Source organism: Neofelis nebulosa, chromosome 13 (genome assembly GCF_028018385.1).
Source record: "Neofelis nebulosa isolate mNeoNeb1 chromosome 13, mNeoNeb1.pri, whole genome shotgun sequence".
Taxonomy (NCBI): Eukaryota; Metazoa; Chordata; class Mammalia; order Carnivora; family Felidae; genus Neofelis; species Neofelis nebulosa.
The window spans coordinates 49,817,950-49,834,858 of NC_080794.1; the positions used below are offsets into that span (position 1 = coordinate 49,817,950).

The following is a 16,909-nucleotide window of genomic DNA, read 5'->3' on the forward strand; positions in this document are numbered from 1 at the left end:
TATTTTGTAAATTAAGGTTTTATTATTAGTAATTTCCATTTCAAAAGGAGGCCAGAATTTAACTTGAAGGGAATTTTGGTCACTTGATAACCTTCAACAAAGACAAATCCACGTTCTGCCTTTGACATTTATGAGTTTTCCTTAGCTGTTTTAAAATTGCAGGTTATTTCTCTTTGATCATTGCATGCTTTTGTGTTTGAAAGCGCTTTTAAAAATATTTCAGAAGAAGAGTTTTAGGATTTAGAAAGATATAGCATATAAATAAATGAACAACGTAATCTTTAAAAAAATGATTTGAAAAAATGCATACTTTCTACCGTGTCTCTCTTTGTCTCTTCTGGACATTTCATTTAAACAGAATGATACAATATGTGGCCCTCTGTGATTGGCTTCTTTCACTTAGGACAGTGTTTTAAAGATTCATCTATGTTGTAGCATGTATTAGTATTTCATATTTATGGCTAAATAGTATGTATTGTGTTACTGTATCACATTTTTAAATCCATTCATCGTGGACATTTTAGCTATTGTGAATCATGCTCTTATGAACATTCTTGTACAAGTTTTTGTTTGGACATAGGTTTTCTCAACTTTTGGGTATATACCTAGAAGTGGAATCGCTGTTAACCTTTGGGGGAAAAAAAGCTTTCTTAACCTTGAGAAACTGCCAAGCTGTTTTCCACAGCAGCTGCACCATTTTCTTTCTTACTAGCTGTATATTAGGGTTTCAATTTCTCTGCATCCTCCGCAACACTTGTTACTATCTGGTGTTAAGTGGTAGCTCATTTTGGTTTTGATTTGCAATTCCTTGATGGGTAATGATGTTGAACATCTTTTCACCTGCTCATTGGTCATTTGCATATCTTTTCTTGGAGAAATGTCTGTTCATTTCCTTTTCCTATTTTTTTTTTTTTTAAAGTTTATTTGTTTTGAGAGAGACAGAGAGGGAGAATGAGGCCGAGCACTTATGCCTGAGAGAGCCAGGGAGAGGCAGAGAGGGAGAGAGAATCCCCAACAGGCTCACAGCTGTCAGTGCAGAGCCCGAGGCGGGGCTTGAACTCATGTCATGACCTGAATAGACCTGAGTAGACCTGGTTACTTAACCGACAGCCACCAGGCCTTCCTCCTTTTCATATTTTTTAACTGGATTATTTGTCTTTTTTATTGTTAAGTTGTAACACTTCTTTATATATTCTAGATACAAATCCTTTATAAGATGCCTGATTCGTAGGCGTTTGCTACTGTTCTGTTGTTGCCTTTCTACATCTTTAGTGGTGTCCTTTGAAGCACAAACATTTTTAACTTTGATGATGTTCAATTTATAAATGTTATCTTTTATTGCTTGTGCTTTTGGTGTCATGTCTAAGAGGTCATTGTCTAATTGGAGGTCATGAAGATTTACACCTATGTTTTCTTGTAAGAGTTTTATAGTGTTAGCTTTTACATTAGGTCTTTTTACATTTAGTTCTTTTACATTTTGGTCTCAAAATGAACTTTGAGTTGATTTTTGTACATGGAATGAGGAAGGAATCCAGTTTCATTCTTCTGTCGGTGGATATCCATTTGTTCAAAAGGTTGTTTCTTCCCCCCATTTAATTATCTACACACTCTATCAAAAATTAATTGACCTAAATGTGAGGATTTATTTCTGGACTCTTCAGTTCATTTTTACTTGCCCATATGTCTTTTTTTACACTGGTACCACACTATCTTGATTACTGTAGCTTTGTAGTAAATTTTGAAATTGGGAAGTGTGAGTCCTCTCACTTTGTTCTTTTTCAAGATTGATTCTTCTGAGTGCCTTGAATTTTCATATGAATTTTAGGATCAAGTGATCAGTTTCTGCACAGACTCCAGCTGGAATTTTGATTGAGATTGTGTTGAATCTGTAGATCTGTTTGGGGAGTTGTACCATTTAAAAAAATTTTTTTTTAATGTTTATTTATTTTTGAGACAGAGAGAGACAGAGCATGAATGGGGGAGGGTCAGAGAGAGGGGGAGACACAGAATCTGAAGCAGGCTGCAGGCTCTGAGCTGTCAGCACAGAGCCTGACATGGGGCTCGAACTCATGGACCGTGAGATCATGACCTGAGCCGAAGTCGGACGCTTAACTGACTGAGCCACCCAGGCGCCTTGGGAGTTGTACCATTTTAACAATATCCCATCTGGGCTTCATGAACATGAGATGTTTTTTTCATTTGCTTAGGTCTTTGAAAATTGCTCTCAGCAGTGTTTTGTCTTTTCAGAGTAGAAGTTCTGTACTTCCTTCGTTAAGTTTATCACTAAGCCTTTTATTCTTTTTCATGCTATTGTAACTCAAATTGTTTTCTTCATTTTCAGGTTGTTCACTTCACGTTATAGAAATATAATTGATTATTATATATTTTTATTTTTAAAGCTTATTTATTTATTTTGAGAGAGAGAGAGAGAGAGAGAGAGAGAGAATCTCCAGCACTGTCAGTGCAGAGCCCAACACCAGGATCAATCTCAACAACTGTGAGATTGTGACTTAAGCTGAAACCAAGAGTTGGACACATAACTGACTGAACCACCCAGGTGCCCCGATTATTGTATATTGATCTTTTATGCTTTCACCTTACTGAGCTCATTTATTACTTATGATTAGTTACTTTAGTGGATTTCTTAGGATTTTCTACTTACAAGCTCATCTGCGAAGGGCGATAGTTTTACTTCTTTTCCAATAGATGTATTTTATTTCACGCCTAATTGCTCCTTATTTTTCTTTTACTGCCCAGTATTTCATTGTATGTACATGCCATAGTTATTTTTGCTAGTCTCTCACTGATGGGCATGTAAGTTGCTTCTAATACCTTGAAGTCACAGCAGTGCAACCATGAATAACCTATTACATAGAACATCTGTTTTCAGACTTTTTTCTCTCAGGATGACTTTATCTTCCTAAGTATGAGCAGTGATTTTGAACTTAGGAAGAATTTAATAGCCATCAGAATTTTGTTTTCCTATGAAGTTGTTCACTTCTCATTTGACATAAGTAGAAAAGTCAAATATTTGATTTTTTAAACAAGAGTTTCTAGGGGTGCCTGGGTAGCTCAGTTAAGCGTCTGACTCTTGATTCGGCTCAGGTCATGATCTCACAGTTCGTGAGTTCAAGCCGTGCATTGGGCTCTGTGCTGGTGGTGAGTAGCCTGCTTGGGATTCTCTCTCTCTCCCTCTCTCTCTGCCTCTCCTCTACTTGCTCTCTCTCTCTCTCTCTCAAAATAAATAAATACAACTTAAAAAAAAAGTTTAAATAAGAGCTTCTAAACAAGGAACTAAAGAATTTGATGTTTCTTTTATTAGGTCACTATCTTTCTAATTTTACTAGTTTTTTTTAAGATTATTTTGTGACAACATTTTATTTTATTTTTTAAATGTTTATTTATTTTGAGGGGTAGAGAGTGCACTGCATGTGTAGGAGGGGCAAAGAGAGAGGGAGAGAGAGAATCCCAAGCAGTTTCCACACTGTCAGTGCAGAGCCCAATGTGGGCTCATGAACTGAGATCATGACCTGAGCTGAAATCTGGAGTCAGACACTTAACCAACTGAGCCACCCAGGCACTCCTATTTTATTTTATTTTACTTTACTGTATTTTATTTTTATTTTTATTGTTATTGTTATTTTATTTTAAAGTAAGCTTTATGCCCAACATGGGGCTTGAACTCATGACCGTGAAATCAAGAGTTGCATACTCTAGTGACTGATCCAGCCAGGCGCCCTATATTTCAAGAGGTTTTACACAAGTGCTTATTAGTACTTCATTAATCAGCCAGTTGAGTGTGAGGAGAGAAGAGAACCTTGTGCTATGGGAACACCAAATGCAAAGGCCTGAAGGTAAATGAGACAATGATTTGAGAATATAGGGTAGCATACACTCTGGGTGAAAGCAGTTTGATCATGATAACAGTTTGGCTTAAGCATCAATTTGGTTGAAAATTAGTATTCTCTAATTCTGTTTGTTTTTTTTTTTCCAATATTGGCAATTTGGGTGCATCATGGATTGTTTTTCAAGCCATTGTGCTATAATTTCCAGGAAAATTTTTTCTGATACTTGCTTTTGTGTTTCTAATTGATTTTCAGAAAAGTTTGTCATTTTCATTTTTCCCCTTTAGTGAGCATGTTTTTTTAGTAAGCAGAAAACAGTAAACAAAATCCAAGAAAAGGATCTGAGTTTGTAGTCTTTTTTCCTCTTAAAAAAACTTTTTTCCTAATAAATTAAATGTCACTTATATCTACTTGTCTAGTTTGGTTAAGGTGAATAATATTCAACAAAGGTTTTTATCAACTCTTGCTTAAGGGCTCTTTCCATGTTGTGGATAAACATAAAAACTCATTGTAGGAACTTTATCTCTTTAAGCATAGTATGCAAGAAACAAATAGGTCTCTTAAAAATTAACTGTACTAAGAAGGGATTCTGAACTCACCTGTACCTAATTCTTTATGTCTCTGTCTTTGTTTTTAAATTGAGATCTTTTGTTTCCCTTGTATGTTAAAAGGGTGCCTCACCCCTCAGCTCTATTTATTGATCTATGTAGATGACCCATTATAAAAGCAAATCTTTATTCTAGGTTTTGCATTTCCATTTTTGGAAATTTTAGATCACTTGTGATCTTACTATGGGATTGGAGTTAGAATAGTAAGGAAAAAAGTGTAAAAATTTTTACTAAAAATTGAGACATGTCTGTGATGCTGTTAAAAGCAGACATAACTGAAAAGCAGGTCAGAGAAGCAAAAAGTACCTTCTCATTGACTATCATGGAAGAGTTATGGAAGAAACAGACTTTATTGTGAAGCATAGCTAGGAGTGTAATGGCACTGAGTCTGCTCTTATTGAAAGGTAGAAAAGAAAAACATGAATGAGGCAGTATGGATCCAGGAAGAGACACTGGTAATGGTTGGGGTCAGTTAAGTAGCAGTGGCCTAACTTCCTGGCCTTGAAGTGAACAAGATATTTGCTAGCTGTATTAGTTGGGACGTTATCCAAATAAAAGTGCCTTAGACTGAAGCTGCAAACTAAATGAGATAACTATAATCTAACAAGAAGCCTGGGGGCAAGGCTATTCCCATAGGTTATTGGTATAGGGCTCAGTGATTCTATCAGGGAACGAAGAGCTTTTCTGTGTTACATTCAGCAAGTTGGTGGTCTCTTTCTTCATGGTTGTAAGTTTGCTATATCAGTTCCAGGGGTCACATCAAGTTAACAACCAAGTGCTATGTAGAGCATAGCACTATGCTATGTAGGAACAGCAGTTTCCTCCCATACATATTTCTTTGTTGGTAACAGAAAATCTTGGGGCACCTGGGTGGCTCAGTCAGTTGAGCATCTGACTTCAGCTCAGGTCATGATCCCACGGTTGGTGGGTTTGAGTCCCGCATCAGGCTCTGTGCTGACATCTCAGATACTGGAGCCTGCTTACAATTCTGTGTCTTCCTTTCTCTCTGCTCCTTCCTCCACACACACACACACACACACACACACACTCTCTCTCTCTCTCTCTCTCTCTCTCTCTCTCTCTCTCTCAAAACAAACATTAAAAAAAAACATCTTTTCCAGGGGTGCCTGGGTGGCTCTGTCAGTTGAGCGTCTGGCTCAGGTCATAATCTCATGATTCATGAGTTCAAGTCCTGCATCCGGCTCTGTGCTGCCAGCACAGAACCCTCTTTGGATCCTCTGTCCTCCTCTCTCTTTCTGCCCCTCTCCTGCTCATGCACTCTCTCTCAAAAATAAATAAACATTAAAAAGAAAATCTTTTCCAAAAGCCTGCCAGCCAGCTTCAGCTCTTTCAGGCGGGCCTCAGTAGCTAGGAATGGGTTATATGCCATACCCTTGCTGTGAAGGAAGCCAGAAGTAGGGCTTTCTGACACTTTGAACTTCTAAGGTACAGATAGGCACTGCCAGCAAGGAAGAAAGAGCAGGAGGAATAATTGTGAAGTTGGCAACCAGCAGTGTTTGCTGTATTTGCTTCAGAAAATAGCTCGCCTGCTCTGTGTTCTTACTGTGATAATATTATTTCCTTAGAATTTAAACACAGTTTCAGAGGGGTTAAACATTCTTAAATATAATACTGGGAATTATGCTTGTGGTTTCATGTCTCTACATTGAGAAATCTACAGATTCTAGTTCCCTTTGAAAACTATCATTATGTTTCATGTTCTCTACATTGAGACATTTGCTGAGTCTAGTTCTCTTTGAGATGTTATATAATGATTATAGTTTTAAGATTATGCCTCAATTTTTTTTTTTTTTTTTTTTGCCATTGACATCTTATAAGGCAATATTTACTGTGTTGCCAGATAAGAGAACAGAACAGAAACCCATCCTCAGCTTCTGGGGGACAATATGGGAAATATAATGAAATATAAAATGCTCAGATGATTTCATGAGCTCTTCAAATTAAGCTGCCACCAGCAATTTTTGTCAATGGTGTAACACACAGGCAAGTGGCTTAAGTCAACAGGAGGGCTAATCTGGCCTTTATGTTGAAACTGGAAGTTCTTTTGTTGTGCTAAGGGCAGAAGTGACCATTTCATTGGAACCTCTATGTTATAGGACATACTATCAGAAACACAGTTTGGGATAAGACTATTCTGAAGATACTTGGGGTAGATATGTAATGATGCCCTTTACATATATTTGTCCTCCACAATTTTCTTGTCAGAGACAGAATCTTTATCATTGTATTCCTGGAGGGCCACATAAAACCAATGAAACACAAAGGTTTCTAGATTCTAGAAATTGATATCACCAGCCACCCACAGTGGAAGTTCTGGCCAGCTGTTTAAAAAAAAATTAAGTGTTGGTGTGACTGGGTAGCTCAGTCTGTTAAGCGTTCGACTCAATTTTGGCTCAAGTCATGATTTCACCGTTTGTGGGATCAAGACCCAAGTTGGGCTCTACGCTGACAGTGCGGAGCCTGCTTGGGATTCTGTCTCTCCCTCTCTCAGTATCCCTCCTGTGCTCTCTTTCTCTTTCAAAAAAAATAAATAGGCTTAAAAAAAAATTAAGTATTGGTGCTCCTGAGTGGCTCAGTTGGTAAAGTGTCCGACTTCAGCTCGGGTCATGATCTCACGGTGTGTGAATTCAAAGCCTGTCATCGGGCTCTGTGCTGACAGCATGAAGCCTGCTTGGGATTCTGTCTCCTTGTCTCTCTGCTCCTCCCTCTCTCTCTCTCTCAAAGCAAATAAATAAACTTAAAAAAAATGAAGTATCAGCGTGTAACAGTGTATCAGTGCGAAAGTGCTGATACAGAGATAGGAGAGGTGTCAGGACTTCAAGAGCAAGGGAAGTTGTGTTGAAAGGCTCTTTTGAAAGCAGGTATTTATCCGTACCTTCATGTGTTTTTTTCTAGGTCAGATATAAAATGGAATTATTTTTGAATAACAATTGTTTGGTGTATTTTAATAAGTATTCTAAAGAATGACAGACTTTGACTATCTTGTGTAATTTCATATTGCCACGCCTCTTTTCTTATGCAATACAAACACCAAAAAAAGTGAAGGAAATATGAGAGAAATAATCACACTTGGCTTGAAAGTAACTAGAAAAAAATTAAATTGAAAAAAAAAGCAAAAAACTAAAAGACCTGAACCTTGAGAAATTCCAGTTTCTTACCTCTTATGGTTGTCATTTATTTTAACATTTTCTTAGAGAAAAATTTAAAAGTGTGCCTATGAAAATAATAGGAAGACTGCCCCATCAGTCTGCAATGACTGTGCGTTTTCAACTACAGGCATTCCTCGCTGATCCAAGATCTGCTGTCTGAACTCAGAAACATAACAGATGGGACAACAAGGGATAGTTACATTTATTCCTAACCTATTTCTGCAGACTCATGTCATTTCTAATCCAAGTCACTTTTTTCTCATATTGGTTCTCATGATGAAAAACTTAAATCTTCCTAATTTTTCTCTATAGTTATTAGTTAAAATAGTAATAACTGGCAAAAACTGAATTTGATTTTTTATTTTTTTTTCTTATGTTTTTACCCCTGGCCCCCCACCAATCCCCCAGCCTGACTCTGAATTTGAATTTTATTTTATTTTATTTATTATTATTATTTTTAGATATATATATTTAAAAAATTTTTAATGTTTATTTTTGAGAAAGAGACAAGGTGAATGGGGGGAAGGGCTGAGAGAGAGGGAAACACAGAATCTGAAACAGGCTCCAGGCTCTGAGCTGTCAGCACAGAGTCTGATGCGGGGCTCAAACTCACGAATCTTGAGAGATCGTGACCTGAGCCGAAGTCAGACGCTTAACCAACTGAGCCATCCAGGCACCCCTGAATTTGAATTTTAAAGAGTAGATTAAGACCTGAAAATTCTGAAATAGGAAAGAAGAATGCTTAAAAATCGGTATCTAGGCACATAAAAGCACTCCAGGATATATTTTAAGATACTAACAGTTGAAAAAACAATGACTAGATATATTCATTTTTTCCATTTCTTAAATTTTATTTTTATTTTGAAGTAATTATGCTAATGATAATTTGTTCTGAAATAAGTTTTCTTTAGAAATAATTTTAGATATATAGAAGAGGTGCAAAGATACTGCAGAGTTCCCTTCACCCATTTTCCCCTAATGATAACATCTTATATAGCCAGAATACATTTATCAAAATTAAGAAATTAGCATTGGTACAGATTGATTTTTTTTTAATTGTCATGTTAGCCAAATTGTCATATTGACCAACATGCTTTTTGCTGAATTACTGGAGCTGTAGTATTGATCTTATCTGTGATCTGTGTTCTTAGCCCAGCTCTTTCTGATGGTCACGTTTGGTACCCTGTGACCTTCATCCTGTTCCTCAGGTTACAGATGACTGACCGCCTTTTGGGCAGATACCCAACCATGTCCAGTCTAAATGCTGGCCAGAAACCTGTGATGTGACTTGGTCAGAAGGATGGCTTTCCAATTTTAGTTTTATTTCTAATCCATGTGTCTCTTAATAATATCCTCCCCACTTACAGAGCTGGTCGAAATGTCTTTTTAAACCAAAAAAGCCTGATCAAAATGATATGCGTTAGGTAACTGCACCTTGGTTCATTGTGGCTAGAGTGTGTGTATGTGTAGGTCTGTTGGGGAGGGAGGGAGAGGCAGAAGAAGAAATGGCAAGAGATTAGGGAGGCAGCTCACCAGACAGTGTGTCTCTTCATTTGACTAGTTTATTGGCTTTACTGATATCTTCTGTTGTATATTTGTCTTTGCGATTTTTGAATCTGGAGATGCAAATCTTTTCAGGTTCTAGAACATTTTCTTTTCTTTTTTAATGTTTATTTTTGAGAGAGAGAGCCAGAGCACAAGTGGGGGAAGGGCAGAGAGAGAGGGAGACACAGAATCAGAAGCAGGCTCCAGGTTCTGAGTTGTCAGCACAGAGCCCAACGCAGGGCTCAAACTCAAGAACCAAACTGTGAGATCATGACCTGAGCCGAAGTCAGACACTTAACTGACTGAGCCACCCAGGGGCCCCTTTAGGTTCTAGAACATTTTCAACTGTTACTTCTTCAAATACTGTCTCTACCCCATTCTGTCCTCCTTCACTTTATCTTCTGTGTTTCTTACCTACTCTTTTTGTGTTTTCAGCTTTTTATTTTTTTGTGCTTCATTCTACAAGGATTCAGTTTTTCCACATAGCTCTCTCCTTTTTTTCTTCTGGGTTGGGGCTATTGGTAGAGAAGCTTTATAATTTTTCCTGGCATTGAGGAGGGGGCATCTCATCTTTGTGTCATTTTCTGACTTTGGCCATTGCTGAGCTGTACCTTGGCTGGCTTAGTCTTGATTGGCACTGCCTGCTGTGCTGTGTCTGAAGCTGATGTCCCTGCTACTACTGACCTCTGGTCAGCAGGTCTGTGTGTGCTGGATCCACCCTAATTCTGGGCTCTTTTGGGCCCAGTGGCCCCAAACAAACTTCTTAATGGTTTCTATAGCATGCTGGTGTGCTTGGGTCTTTGAGGCAGCTTTTCAGGAATATAGTATGAGCATGTCCTTGGCTGTTACTGAGCTACCACATTGATATAGTGGCAGGTGCGAGGTTTTTGCTAAAAGACATACAGTTCTCTGGACCATAACTTGCAAAAGGGAAAGACAGTTATCTTCTAGTCTGAGTCCTTACCCACAAACATTTCTCACCCTTTCTCGCCCCAAGACATAGTCGCAGATGGGATAGGAAGTAAGAATTCCAAACTTTTAACTATTTTCTAGCTCCCCTTTCTCTCTGTACTCCTCCTTCAGGTTTTTATGTCCTCTCAATTGTTGTGGGAGAATTGCATTTACGCCAGCACCTCCTACTTCCTCTATGCTGTAGTTTACAGTATAAACTCTACCAGGAAAGTTTTCTTGCTTTGGTCTGTGGTGCTGAAAGCCAGGGTTTTAGAATTTAAAAAAAACCCTGGGGCATCTGGGTGGCTCAGTTGGTTAAGCATCCGACTTCAGCTCAGGTCATGATCTCACTGCTTGTGAGTTTGAGCCCCGCGTCGGGCTCGGTGCTGCCAGCTTGGAGCCTGGAGCCTACTTCAGAATCTGTCTCCATCTCTCTGCTCCTTCCTTGCTTGTGCTCTGTCTCTCTCAAATATAAAATAAAACTTGGGGCGCCTGGGTGGCTCAGTCGGTTAAGCGTCCGACTTCGGCTCGGGTCACGATCTCGCGGTATGTGAGTTTGAGCCCCGCATCGGGCTCTGTGCTGACTGCTCAGAGCCTGGAGCCCGTTTCAGATTCTGTGTCTCCCTCTCTCTCTGACCCTCCCCAGTTCATGCTCTGTCTCTCTCTGTCTCAAAAATAAATAAATGTTAAAAAAAAAAATTAAAAAAAAATAAAATAAAACTTAAAAAAAATTTTTTTTAAATTTAGAATTAAAAAAACCCCTTAGATCTTGCACGTGAAATTCTTAACTTTCAAGAATTGTGGTTTCATTGGACTAAGGACCTAAATGTAAGAGCCAAAACCATAAAACTCTTAGAAAAAATGTAGGTGTAAATATTCATCATCTTATATTAGGCAACAGTTTCTTAAATATGACACCAGGGATGCCTGGGTGGCTCAGTGGGTTAAGCATCCAACTCCTGATTTCGGCTCAGGTCATGATCTCATGGTTCATGGAACTGAGCCCTGCATTGGGCTCTGTGCTGATAGTGTGGAGCCTGCTTGAGAATCTCTGTCTCCCTCTCTCTCCATCCCTCCCTGGCTTAGGCACGTGCACTCTTTCTCAAAATAAATAAACTTTAAAAAACGCTTAAATATGACACCAGAAGCACAAAAGGTAGATAAATTTGTCTTTATCAAAATTAAAAACTTTTGTACATCAGAAGTACTCTCAAGATAGAATTGAAGTACCAATATCTTTTCATAGAATAAGTGAGTCCACAATTCAGGATAGAATTCTAAACTAGAGATATATATTTGGTCATCATCAGTGAGTAGGCAGTGTGAACATGGTAATCCCAGGATGGAAGTGAGAAGAGCAAAGGAAGGAGTCCTGGGGGAACGTCAGTCTCTGAGCACCGAGTAGAGAAAGGAAGGAGTGATCTGCAAGGTTGAAAGAAGAGTATGAGTTATCATAGAAGTTTCCCCACTTGACTCTAAGCTCCTTGAGGGCTCGACTCTGTCATGTTCCTCATTTTATCCCCAGTTCTGGTCATAAAGTAGGTTTCTGGTTGTCAAATGAAAACTGAGAAGTCTTAAGGAACAGTGGTCAGCAGTGTCAAATGTCTCAAATAGGTCAACGGACATAAGGACTGAGCAAACAAGGAGCTGATTGACGGTCTTTAGAAGAGCATCGATGGAGCGTCTGTGGTGGAGATAAATGCCAGATTGCTGATGATGAAGGGTGAAAGGTTGCGAGAAGGTGGAGACAGTAAGTGCAGACATTCTTTTAAAAAAAACTTGAAGGATAGTAGGTAGAGGGCATGCTGTATCAAGATGAGAGTGACTTCAACATGGTTATGCACTACACAGAAGTTGGCAGAAAGGGAGAAGTTGATACAGGAAAAAGGAAGTATGTGAGACTGAATGTTATCCTCAGGATTAGCGGGAATGGAGGGAAGATATAGGGCTGGAGTAGGAGTAGGAGTATAGTTTCTACTGACATAGGAGTAGCGGAAGGAGAGATGGTGTTGAGGAAGAAAAGTGTTTGGGTGGTAGGTGAGGGATTTGGGGCCTCCTTACACTTGATTAATTTTCTCAGTAAAGTGTGGGGAGGTTAAAGTCATTAGCTGAGTTTATCGAGTAAGAAAATAGTGATTGTAGGGGAGAGTTTGAGGAGAGGGGAGCATTTTCAGAAGGCCATTGGTGGAAATGAGAGGGCTAATGGAATGGATTACTTAGACGAATTGTAATGACACATATTTCATGGCTCTGGTGTATATAGTTGTATGAGTGATCTTCTCCCCCCATGTCAGGGCTCAGCAACCTGAGTGAGCAGACAAGTTGAACAAGTCCCCGTCTAATGGGCCAGTGTGGCAGAAAGGGAGGCAAGAGATTTCAGCAGTGACAGGGTTTAAAGCGATGGGCCATTGAGGCTAAGCTGAATAGGGGGTAACTTTTGAAACCGGAAAGTAGCAGCTGAGATATGAAGTGTCGAGACTGGATATTGGAATTTAAGATTAAGTTAAATTTCAGATTAAATAGGAGGAGCAGTTGCTGGTTATGACTGACTGCAAGAGCTGGTTATGGAGCAGATTTCTGAAGTAGAGAGAAAGTGAAGGTTATGGGGGTTGAACAGATAAGGGAACTGTAAAGCTAGGGTGTTAACAGGAGCCAGCTACAGAGGAAGTAAGTTGCTCAGAATGGTTCTAGGACAAGGGTTGGGAAGATTATGAACTTTGTTCCAAAGTCTTTAGTGAACGTGGGAGAGTGACCAAGAGGTCAGTCGATGACAGAAACAAGGAGAGAAAGGCAGGAACAGGACATAAACCTCTACAGAGGTACTTTTATATGAGGGTAAAGAACTGCATTGGTGAACAAAGAATGACCTCCATGCCTCACCTTGGCTGAGCAGGAGAAAGAATAGCTTGCATTCAGATTTTAGTTTAGACAGAAAGACTGCTGGAATGTTATTCAAATTGGTTCAAGGTTTAGGGTATTTGTTTACAGTGGAACATGTAAAGGGTTATCAGGAAATATAGCTATTGGACATGTGCGCTAGTCGAGGAGGGGGAGTACACACCAGAAATGAGATCAGAGTGCAGCGACAAAGAGGAATTAAATTGGAGGGGCTTAGGTTTGGATGATTGTGGTAATGATGAAAAACATGGTAGTCTTAGCTGGTCTCACAATTTTTATTGATTTTGTGGGAAAATGTATTTATGCTGACAGACTGAGATACTGGTTGTGCACAAAACTGGATGACTTCATTATTTTCAGGTCTACTTAGCAATGTTTAGCAATCTGTGGCCTTTGCTCAGCATGTCATGAAGAACCCTAGCATGGAGGTGTTTTCTTCTTTGGCAAGGCCTAGCCCTGGTAAGGAGGATGGCAGGGCAGAAGCAATTGGTGGTCACGTGATCTTTTGACCAGGACAAACTTGTCTCTAAGGGGTGGGTAGGTAGGTAGAGATAATCCTGAGTCCAAATTGGGGTGAGAAATCATAGGTCATCAGTCCTTTGGAAAACCTGATGCCAGCTTGAAGGGGTATGTAAAAAATTCTGAGTCCCAAAAGGAGGGACTAGCAGTAAGGATGATTAATGATCTTCTTCATGACTTAAAAATTTAATACTATTGCAGCAGTATTTAAGTCATATTTAAGTTAAAAAGTATAACCTGAAATGCTACATATTAAATGTGTATTTTTAAAATTAGAAAATGTGTCAAATTATAAAGTTGCAAAATAATACTCTCAAAATTTTACCTCTCCCAAAATGCCTTTCTTGAAGCCAAAGGTTTTACGTTGATCTTTGGCATATTAAAAAAAATTTTTTTTTAATGTTTATTCCTGTTTGAGAGAGAGAGACACACACACACACAGAGTACAAGCAGGGGATGGGTCAGAGAGGGAGACACAGAATCTGAAGCAGGCTCCAGGCTCTGAGCTGCCAGCACAGAGCTCGACGCGGGGCTGGAACTCACAAACCACGAGATCATGACCCGAGCCGAAGTCGGGTGCTTAACCGACTGAGCTACCCAGGTGCCCAATCTTTGGCATATTTAAAATATGCTTTCAGACTTCCTCGGGGCAAGAAATACTTAGAAGCATGATGCATGGTGTTTTTGCGCAGCCCTAAGAATATTGGTGTGCTCTTGAGCACTGACCTTGATAAGCACTGAGTAACGTACAGATAGAATTGTTGAATCATTGTATTGTACATCTGAAGCTAGTATAATACTGTGTGTCAATTATACTTCAATTAAAAAAAAGAAAGAAAATAAATTAAAAAAAGAAATAATTGGTATGTATGATTTCACTATACAAACCAAGAACAGTTCTCCCAGCAGAAAACATGATTTCTTTAGATGTATAACTATCTCTGCCTCTCACAAAATAATAGATAATATTCAAAAGAAATCCCATGCCACAATTTTTTAAAATCTTTTTAACCACTAGGCTGATCTGCCTCACATTGTTTCTTTTGTCATATTAGAACTTTAGCTCAAAGGCCAGTGGTGGCAAGTAAGAGTTAATGACAATTTTGGAGAGAAAAATTCAACCTTTAAAAAAAATTGAACCTTTTATTTTTTTGAGTTTTCAAGAAATATTTTAACAGTAAGATACACTCAGTAAAGAAAACTTGGACAATGTAGGATGTTAGGAAGGAAGGGTTACCTATGGCTCAAATCAACCACACTTGGTATTTTGGTGTCTTTCTTTTTAGATTGAGTTTTTCTCTTAAATTTTGATTATTTGGTGTTTTGTTGGTTTGTTTGTTTTAGGTAAATAATTATGCTTATACTGTAAACCTAAACTAGTAATCTGCTTTTTCACATAGCATTGTTCATAACCTTCATAACATCATTTGTAATGACTGCACAATACAATGAATATACCACTCTGTATTTAACCCTTCCCCTAAAATTAGACTTTCTGAGTATAGTTGACCTTGAACAATACAAGTTTGAGCTATGCAGGTCCACTTATGTGCAGATTAAAAAATTGTCTATTTATTTTGAGAGTGAGAGAAAGCCCATACACATGTTAGCAGGGGTAGGCTGGGGGGTGGGACAGGGGGTGGTGGGTAGAGAGAGAGGGAGAGAGAGAATCCCAAGCAGACTCCATGCTGTTAGCACAGAGCCCAATGTGGGGTTCAACTCATGAACCATGAGATCCTGACCTGGGCCGAAACCAGGAGTCAACACTTACCCAACTGAGCCACCCAGGCATGCCCATGCAGATTTTTTTCAACAAATGCAATGTAGTACTGTAAATGTATTTTATCTTTTTTAGGATTTTCTTAATAACATTTTCTTTTCTCTAGCCTACTGATTCTAAGAATACAGTATATAGTACATACTACATACCAATAGGTATTTTATCACCTGTTTTTATACCTACCAGTAGGTTTTAATCACCTGTTTATGTTATTGGTAAGGCTTCAGCTCAACAATAGCTATCAGTTAAGTCTTTGGGGCGTTAAAAGTTATGGTCAGAATTTTGACTGTGTAGGAGTTGATGCCCCTAACCTCTGCTTTGTTCGAGGGTCAACTGTATTTCTTTTCTTTTCTTTTCTTTTTTTAGAGAGAACGAGCGTGCAAGTGAGGGAGAGGGGCAGAGGGAGAGAGAATCTTAAGCTCCACACTCAGCACGGAGCCTACATGGGGCTCGATCCCATGACCCTGGGATCGTGACCTGAGCCAAAATCAAGAGTTGGACACTCAACCAGCTGAGCCACCCCAGGCACCCCAAGAGTCAACTGTATTTCTAATTTTTTAGAATATTAAACCATGTTACAATATGTGTATTTGCATACAATTTTGTGTATTCTTTATTTATTTGCATAGTATAGATTCTTGGAAATGGATTTGTTTGATCAAAGGCTGTACACATTTCTGAAGATCCTGACACATATTGCTTAGAAAAATTCTTAGTGATAGGGTGGCATGGTTGGCACTTCCAGCAATGACTGTAAATTTCACAAATGGGCACAGTAAACATCAAATGCAAAAACACCATCTGAATATTCACTTTAAATCTATACAGGGGATATGAGACTTACATAGATGGCCATATCTTGATAATGGGAAACATTTTTTGTTCTTATTCAGATGATTGCAGGCTGGATCATGACTGAATAGGTAACACACAGTATTTTGGATAATTGAATGAATGATCTGATGATCAGTCCATCCAGCAGTATGTTTACAATCATACATGTAGAACAGAATTGCTTATATTTTTACATTTGCTACTGAAGGTTTATTCAGTTTTCCTGACAGTTAGCTTTGGAGTTTAGGGGGCAGTATTTAACGGATTGAAGCCAATGCAGGCTATGGAATGGAAAATAAAATGGTATTTCATTCCACTACATGTATGGGTTCTGGGCACTGAATCCATGTGCTGAAATCTGTAAGGAGGTATTACTAGTTTATTTTTAAGGACAGCCAAATAGAAGAGACAGGTAGGGCAGGGCATAGGGGAAACAGCACTTCCACGCCCATTCTGGACACGTCACCCTTCCAGCACCTTGATGTGTTCACCGACTGGGAAGCACCAATCTTGTTTTTGTTCTTGTTTTTTTTTTTTTTAACATTTTATTTTAGTGATGGAATTCTCTATTATTTCTCAGAGTATGGTTTTTTGTTTTTTGTTTTAAAGACATTAACCAGAGTGTCTGGGCGGCTCAGTCAGTTAAGCGTCCCACTTTGGCTCAGGTCATGATCTCATGGTTTGTGGATGTGACCCCGCATCAGGCTCTGTGCTAACAGTTTGGAGCCTGGAACCTGCTTCAGATTCTGTGTCTTGCCC

At 38.9% G+C, this 16,909-nt stretch overlaps 1 protein-coding gene across 5 annotated transcripts in view; it reads left to right on the top strand.

The window, feature by feature from the left end:
• Nucleotides 1-16,909, top strand: part of SHLD2 (shieldin complex subunit 2) — an 84,010-nt gene that overhangs the window by 2,279 nt on the left and 64,822 nt on the right. Inside the window, exon 2 of one of the 5 annotated variants that reach the window (XM_058696921.1) lies at nt 11,734-11,869. The exons of the other annotated variants lie outside the window; for them this stretch is intronic. Coding sequence (XP_058552904.1) covers nt 11,833-11,869 — 37 coding nt within the window. The 5' untranslated portion in view covers nt 11,734-11,832. The remainder of the gene's footprint in view (nt 1-11,733; nt 11,870-16,909) is intronic. 5 annotated transcript variants of the gene reach the window in all.